Source organism: Dreissena polymorpha, chromosome 3 (genome assembly GCF_020536995.1).
Source record: "Dreissena polymorpha isolate Duluth1 chromosome 3, UMN_Dpol_1.0, whole genome shotgun sequence".
Lineage (NCBI taxonomy): Eukaryota > Metazoa > Mollusca > Bivalvia > Myida > Dreissenidae > Dreissena > Dreissena polymorpha.
The window spans coordinates 87,104,798-87,113,440 of NC_068357.1; the positions used below are offsets into that span (position 1 = coordinate 87,104,798).

The 8,643-nt window shown below is 34.6% G+C and overlaps 1 protein-coding gene across 1 annotated transcript; it reads left to right on the forward strand.

The window, feature by feature from the left end:
* Positions 1-1,491: 1,491 nt before the first annotated feature.
* On the forward strand, positions 1,492-6,565 carry LOC127875132 (uncharacterized). Its single transcript, XM_052419966.1, has 4 exons — positions 1,492-1,506; positions 3,563-3,778; positions 4,465-4,548; positions 5,684-6,565. The coding sequence occupies exons 2-4, from the start codon at positions 3,667-3,669 to the stop codon at positions 6,034-6,036; spliced, it is 549 nt and encodes a 182-aa protein (XP_052275926.1). The 5' UTR covers positions 1,492-1,506; positions 3,563-3,666; the 3' UTR covers positions 6,037-6,565.
* The last annotated feature ends 2,078 nt before the right edge of the window (positions 6,566-8,643 follow it).

Consider the following 8,643-nt stretch of genomic DNA (forward strand, 5'->3'; position numbering starts at 1 on the left):
GTACTTCGCTCACCCAATTTGATTAAGTGACCGTTTAAATGACAGGACTGTTGTAAATTGAAGTCATATTATTAAGGAGATATTGCTTCATGAAGTCACTATGACCGTGTTGCAATTTAATATTATGGTGGCTCATTTAACCACACATTACTCGTTCATAATACCACATTAAGCGAACCGCATCTTGTTAAGTCTTAGGTCGTCTATGATGTATTTAACATTATGTTTAAAACCCTAAATGGATAATCTATTATATTTATTAACGTGTTCAGTGAATTTTTATAATGAAATAAATCGCTAGTGTCTTCAATTAAAATGTATTTAACTAATTAACCATATCGATTGACGTTTGAATTTGTTTAATCCTTAACAATTTCTGTAATTGAACATCATAATTAAAGTGAAAAATAACGTGTTCATAGTTAAGAAACGTAAACTAAAAAAAATCACTGACCTACTACCCTTTTGTTTGAAGCTGTGAATGAAAACGAAAAACTCATTTTTATTATAACACAATGTATTTGGATTTAAGAATTTTTATGTGTAATTATTTTAATGTCATAAATACTTTAACTGCTATCTAATAGCTACTACCTTCCAAGGTGTGTTTATTTATCCGGAAATTTCTGGAGCCGGGAGCCGCCACTTATATACGCAAATTAGACTAGGTCGTAATTGTAGTAATTGTGGACTTGGCGGGTATATGCCTTTTGTTACATTGTACATGTCACTCGCACGGTTGTGGAGACAAGACTGTACTCATTTATTCAGACTTGCACAGTGCACATCGTCTAAACACTTGATATTTCACATACAATTATGGCACAGAGATAAACATAGTAATAAAATAAACATATGTAGCATCGTATACGGTTACATAAAGGCTATGTATAATACTTACATATGGGGGATTACTATTTGAAGTTAAGTAACAACAAAGGGAAATATTTCTTAAAATCAGAGCTTCTTTTACAAATTTGGCTAACTTAATAAGTTCAAATTAATTCGTTGTATTCAGCAATTGGTAGGGTTTATAAACAGATTGCCTTATGTTATATGTATAACGTTTGTTTTTAGATAATTTCTTCTAATTTCAACGTAGGACATTTACAAACAAAATTAAACTCATCTTCGACATCTAATGCGTTACAACAAACGCAATTCGTCACGACAGCATTACATACATTTTGCTTCACGTTAAACAATCGTTTACAGAACTTTAAGTGTACCCATTCCTACTACATTGACTTTGTTTTACACCATATCGCAAATTCGTTATTCAGTACAGGTCCAACAAAAGAATCGAATACTGTGTACTTTTGATTTCAAGCCAAACTCTTAACATTTGTAAAATAAAATATTCATAACTGTAAGTACTTTTCCACGTAAATATTCTTTATTTACATGAAAATTTCCAGTATAATTAAAAACGGTTCCCAAATAATTTAAAGCATTCAGTAAGTCTTTTTGCTAACCTTCAAAAGTCTACACGTGTCTCATTTGAAGGTTTGCGTTTTCACATCATCTTTCATTAATCTTTTAGGTCATGTATGTGAGAATAAACATGAGCAGCACTCTGGGAACACATGGCTTAATGCATGTGTGTCGTGTCAGCATATTCTAATCAGGGTCGCTTTTATGGAATTTTTCTTTCAAGAAAATCTCTTGTAAAAAAAAAATCCAGTCTAGGCGGTAAGGTTTGTTCCTGCAGACTGCGCAGTCTAATGTGGCATGACTCTTTATGCACATGCATTGAGACCTGTTTTCTCAGAGCGCCTCTGACTTATTGACTATTCTAAACTTTCGAGACTTTGAAGAAAAAAGCTGATCAGTTGTATTCACAGATGATTGTTTCATTTAGACACTAAAATATAATTTGTTTGTGATATTTTAAACATTTACTTGGGTCATCTTTGTTTGTACCCCCAAGATTAGTATGTTTTCTAAAATCTAGGCCATTCGATTTGAAATAAGATGGATTATGAGATACATCATGGAATCTTTCTTATCTATAAAATAAAATTGTTTCAGATACTCTATGAATAATTCCTTTTGTAAATGTTCCCATGCATAAATGTAGTAATATACCAATTTCTTTCGCCTCTTAGAATGTTAAGTCCATAGTCCTTAGCTCATAGTGAAAAGATTAATTCCTAAAGGTCTTAAGTACCCATGTTCCCGTTACAAAAGTATGTGAACAATTAAACATTTTAATTATATTGAACAATTAAACATTTTAATGGTTGATTTAAAACTCTATAATTATAGTAGTTTGCATAAAATCCACATTTGCAGTAATATTTATATAATAGCTGACCGATTATACTGTCAAGTATTAATTAATGTCATTACCTTAACATAATTAATTATGACATTTAACCAGAAACAATTAATTTTATATGTTTTATTGACTTCCATCAATTTTGTATTTGCACAATATATAACTGATAATTTGGCATTCAAAGTATTATTAAGCTTTATGTGCATAGGTCTCAGTAATTCATCATACTTAATTTACATAAAAAATTTGTTAATATATAACATGTCACCACAGCCCTTTTAATAATTCATTTAAAAATGGGTCATACAATACTTATGTCTTTCTGAGGTCAATATACATTTTACTTCTTAAATTGTGAACCCTGAGAACAAATTCAACATTGGTATCATTGAGCTACCACTGTTTGTAGACCTAAGTTACACCGTATTCTATAAAGAGGTTTTGAATTTCTAAAAAAGTAAATTCATGGTATGTCAATCTTCAAAATCGTACTCGTGCATTAACATAACATTTTTGCACTGGTACATCAGACATGTTTGAGGTTAGTTTGCATACTTAACAAATGAGCTTCGCTTTGAGAAAAACACCCTTAGTGGATTTGCATAAATGTTTTTGCTTGATAGTCTGTGCAGTCTGATTAGTCAAATCAGGGACGACCCTTTGTTTTGATTTTATGGAATGATTTGTTTAAAGGAAGTCTCTTCTAAGTGAAAATCCAGTCTAGGCTGGAAATGTCGTTCCTAATGAGCCTGTACAGACTTCACAATCTGGGTAAAAACTTAACACACATGCATAAAGCCCAGTTTTTCCAGAGTATGTTGCTCACATTTGTGTCAGCATTATATAAATGGCATACTAAGGGAACAGAGGTGTCTGAGCTATGTAGTATAGCGCCACTGACACTATAACACTCTTAAGACAACATGAAATCAGTTGTTTTTTTTATTTTATTCTAAAAAAACATTTTGAATGTTTGCATCAAAGGTTGAGTGTTAAACTCTTGTATCTTATATATAAGTTTTGCTCTGGGAAAAATCTTATCTAATTTGTGTGCGTAAAGTGTCATCCCAGATCAGCCTGCTTTTTTAATTTTTCAAAATCCAGTTTACACGGAAAGTTTAATACCTGATTTGCCTATGCAGACTCTGGGATGACCCTTTATGCACATGCATTTAACCCCGTTTTACCAGAAGCAATGCTAGTATATGAGATACAACAGTTTTGTATCAAATACATTACCGGTAGGTTTTTTTACTGAACGATTGACATGTGTATCTCTAGGTGACCTGAATGATGAGCAAAGATCTGCAAGTCCCACACGTGGGATTCTCAAGCGTAGCTCCACATTCGACGACCGGCAACGCCAGACCCAAGACCAGCCTGGTATGAGCCACATGTCCAGGGGGCGTGGTCAGGGTGCTGGGAGGGTCATGCCCGGGGGCAGACAGACCCAGGGGCAAGGCATGATGATGGCTGCGGCAAGATCACCATCGCCCAGTGAGTTAGAAATTATTGTTATATGTGATGGAAAATTTAAATTTGTTTTTATTTTTATTACATTTGAAATTGAATGTTTGCAAAAAAATATTGCAGAATTAAACAAGAGATGTGCTTGTCAGAAACACAATGCCCCGCTTTGAAATAAAAGTTCAATATATCATTTTGCAGGTTTAGAAATTATCTCCCTTTTAAAGCTTGTTACTTCCCTTGGATTGTATTTTTTGACTTTTGACCTTGAAGTATGACCTTGACCTTTCACCACTCAAAATGTGCAGCTTCATGAGATACACATGCATGCCAAATATCAAGTTGCTATCTTCAATATTCAAAAAGTTAACTAAAGTTAACACAGACAATGAATTACAGACAGACAGACAGGCCAAAAACAATATGCCCCCGATCTTTCGATCCAGGTGCATAAAAAAAACAATGATAAGTAATATTGCAAATGTTAATTTATATACAGAGATTTCCTGGTTGCATGTCTTTTATTATGTTCAGACTCAGAGACACTGGTTGCACCTACATGGCAGATGCATAACTATAACACTAGCTACAAAATATTAAATGTATGTCTTTGACAACAAAACATCTAGCTATTGTCCCGCCTTTCTCTATTAATTTACTGTTACACATTATTTTTGTATTTACGTGTTTCACAGTATGTGTTGTATCTATTTCAGACAAGTCCCAGGCAAGACGTAGGATGCCACTGAACAGATCCTCGGAGCTACAGGCATCTGGTGGCTCAATGGAGAACTCTGGAGGTGGGTTGACCTTGTTGTTTGAGTATGCCATATATGGATAGACTTACTAGCTCCAGACCAGCCTGTGCATCCAAGCAGTCTGATCAGGAACTACCCTGTCCACTAATGAGACAACAAAACATTGCATGAATGCGCAGGCTGTTCTGGAACTACCTTGCCCACACATGGTGCAAGACCCATTTTTGCATGATATGGTTAATTTGTTATTCTATCATACTATTGGCTGATAGAAGATATTTATACTTTACTTTGCCAGGTTTAGCTCTAAATCATATGTTTGCTCTTCATTAATGGGTAGTTTTCTAACAACATTATTTTTAGCTCGGCTGTTTTCTGAGAAAACCCAAGGTATTGTCATAGCCAGCTTGTCGTGTCGTCCCCCGTCTGCCGGCGTCGTGCTAAAACTTTGACATTTTGCTCTAAAATCAAAGTGCTTCCACCTACAACTTTGAAACTTCATATGTAGATGCCCCTTGTTGAGTTCTACACTCCACACCCATTTTTGGGTCACTAGGTCAAAGGTCACAAAAATGCACTCGCAGCCGAGCGTTGGCACTCGTTATGCGGTGCTCTTGTTTATGATGTATATTCAAACAAATGTTGTAAAGCTTATCATTTATAAAGGAAAAAGAAGTCATGGGCCTGAGCACAGCATAGTACAATTTAGTTGTTATTTCAATTACCTAATATTCATCACATCATGTTATTATTTTCACATTGTTGGTATTTATATGTCCAAAAATCAATTCTTTGCAGATGCATGGGTATAAAACAATTCTTGCATATGACTTCTTACTTTAATTACCAGAAATCTTAATTGCTGTTTATTAACCAATAAAATCCAACAACAAATTTTAAATTATATATCAATATATATTGTAGCAGTTTTTTAATGTAACAGCAACAAAAAGCATATAATTTTTGTGCCGTAAAATCAAAGTGTGTTCAGCAAGTCTCTTTTATCAGTTTTTGCTGTGACATGTATGTCAATTGAGGTTCATTTCAAATAAAAAACATCATGTTTCTTTTTCTTAACATCCCATGTTTAGTACACAACCACAAACAGGTTTTTATTTAAGTAACAGTCAAGTACAATTGTAATGGGTTGTTAAATCCTCAACATATTGTCTCACAGGCTACTATGGAAGTGACCATGGCACCAGAACGATGACCCCAGACCAGATGAACATGGATGCTCTTATCCAATCAGGATACCTTTCACAGAGCTTCAGCCAATCAGAAGGGGGGAGACAAACCGGCCAATCAGAACGCTCGTCTCTTAGGAGCTCAGCAGATATGAGAGGAAGCAGAGGGCAGGGTAGTCTGGGATACTCCTATGGGTCAGAGGGGTCAATGACCTTATCTGAAATCCAGCGCCTAGCAACCCAGGGTACTGGAAAGCTTCAGATGTCCTTGACCTTGCCAACGGGTCAGGAGGAAAGTGATCTTTCAGAGATTGACATTACCGACAATGGGAACACAAAGTGATTGATGCATGTTAGTTAAGCATTTCAACATTCCAACGAGTAACTAACTCAGTAAGAAAGTAGATGTCTTTATAATCATACATGCCATACATTTTCAGACCAATTCCGGGACATTGCGCTCAATATTCCGGGACTTTTGCAGATTTTCTGGGACATGTATACATATAGCGATATATATATAGACATATATGCATTTTTGGCACGCATTTTTTTCACATCGTAAATTGAGTACATTACTAACAAACATGTTATTAGCATCTAAATTGATTTTATGCATTGTTGATTTTCACAGGCATTTCATTAATCTTTTCTAAGTGTATGATCTCCATCGTTAATTCGATCTTTATTTGCCATGTTTGCCGAGTCACAATTTATTTTCGTTGAAATGATGTAAGGGGCAGGTGCGCCTAGCAACGTTAAATCGTATAATATATCCGCCTAATAGGCGATTCGCATTTTGTTTAATTAGTATACGTTACAGTAATTGTTTCAATAATTAATTATCTTAAAGACGATAAAGTTACACTTTGTGTGTGTGTTGTTTTTTTAATTTAATATCGCGTAAAAATAAATGTTTTCATATAACTGAACTATGCATAAAATGCACAATTTCCACGAGGTCAACATCGATGTTTTCATCAAAAGTCTCCGAAGTAACGTTCGTGATTTTATCGTGGAGGAGTACACAATACGGACCGATTAGTGTGGCATAACAAAGCCACTGAAACTATAGATTGATAGTGACACGGGGTTATTCACGCCCGACTAATTCACAACCGCAAGAATCTTCAGATGTGTGAACAACTCCTTTGCCCTTACGCAGTGGGAAATTATAACGCAGTATATTAAAGCCAATTAACACCCAAATTAAACAAAGCCGCCTTTTCGTTTTGACTGCGAAAGTGAGACAATCGATATGATAACAGGACCCCTGTTAATTGATCGATTTTGACACGTAGCGTTGTCACCTATTCGGGTAGGCATTGCCATGGAGACCCTGCGGATTATTGGGAACACCGACTCGAGGTGCAGTAAAGCATAAGATAAGGTACATGTATACATGGATTTAGTAAATTCCGGGACATTTGACAGATTTCCGGGACTGCGGGACACGTCCTTCATTTCGGGGAAAATCCGGGACGTATGGCATGTATGTTATAATATTTATAGCAAAATACCAGACATAAATCTTTTAATACTTTTACTGAAATGAATGCATCTGAGTTTTTTTTAAAGAGATTAAGTGTTTATGATTGTATTAAATGTATCTGATTATATTTGAATCATCCGATTCAATAAGTTGTGTTTTCAGTCAGGTTAACCACTGCAAGAAAATTGGACCAATCAAAATAGAAACAAGTACACGTAATAACTTCATGTACACTTTATTTTATATTCTATAGAAGATTTCAAGAGAAGTGGGCATTTGTATCTCATTTGTTACTCTCAAACAGTCTGTGATATTTTATGATCTATTCTCTAAGTGAGTGTGCTTTATTTGTAGTTAGTGTATTGTGTTTATTTCTGTTTGAATCAAACTGTGTGTGATTTTTACTAGTAAGAGTTGACATCCATAAGAATTCTTAGCCCATTTGTATGGTATTTTATCAGGTTCGCCCAGAACATTGCTTTCCATTTAAGTGATTGTATAGTGTAGGTGTTAAAATATTTATTTAAAGGTATCCTCAAACAGTATATTTAGCTCAATGTATTTGTATTTGAGAAATTTAGAGAATTTATTTTTATGTAGGGGCCTATATTGTGTGTAGTATTTATTGACTTGGTCTATATACACATTTTGTTGCGCGAACAGTGATGTGGAATAGTTAATTGATTGAAAGGTTAAAATTTAATTTTCTATTAACTTTGCAAGTGATTTTTTTTTCTGAAATACTTTTATTAGTCCCCTACCGGTTTCACCGGAGGGGACTTATGGTTTTGTATCCGTCAGTCCGTCACACTTTTCTGGATTCTGCGGTAACTCTAAAAGTTCTTAATATTTTTTCATGAAACTTGGAATATGGATAGATGGCAATATGGACATTATGCACGTCATTTCATTTTGTTCCTACGCCAAAAATTGTGGTTGCTATGGCAACAAATAGACTAGAAATACTGCTGAAAATGGTGTTTTTTCTGGATCCTGCGATAACTCCAAACGTTCTTAATAGTTTTTCATGAAAATTGGAATATGGATAGATGGCAATATGGACATTATGCACGTCATTTCATTTTGTTCCTACGTCAAAAATTCTGGTTGCTATGGCAACAAATAGACTAGAAATACTGCTGAAAATGGTGTTTTTTTCTGGATCCTGCGATAACTTTAAAAGTTCTTAATATTTTTTCATGAAACTTGAAACATGGATAGATGGCAATATGGACATTATGCACGTCATTTCATTTTGTTCCTACGTCAAAATTTTTGGTTGGTAAGGCCAAAAATAGACTAGAAATACTGCTGAAAATGGTGTGTTTTTTTTCTGGATCCTGCGATAACTTTTAAAGTTCTTAATATTTTTTCATGAAACTTGAAACATGGATAGATGGCAATATGGACATTATGCACGTCTTTTCATTTTGTTCCTACGTCAAAAATTCTGGTTGC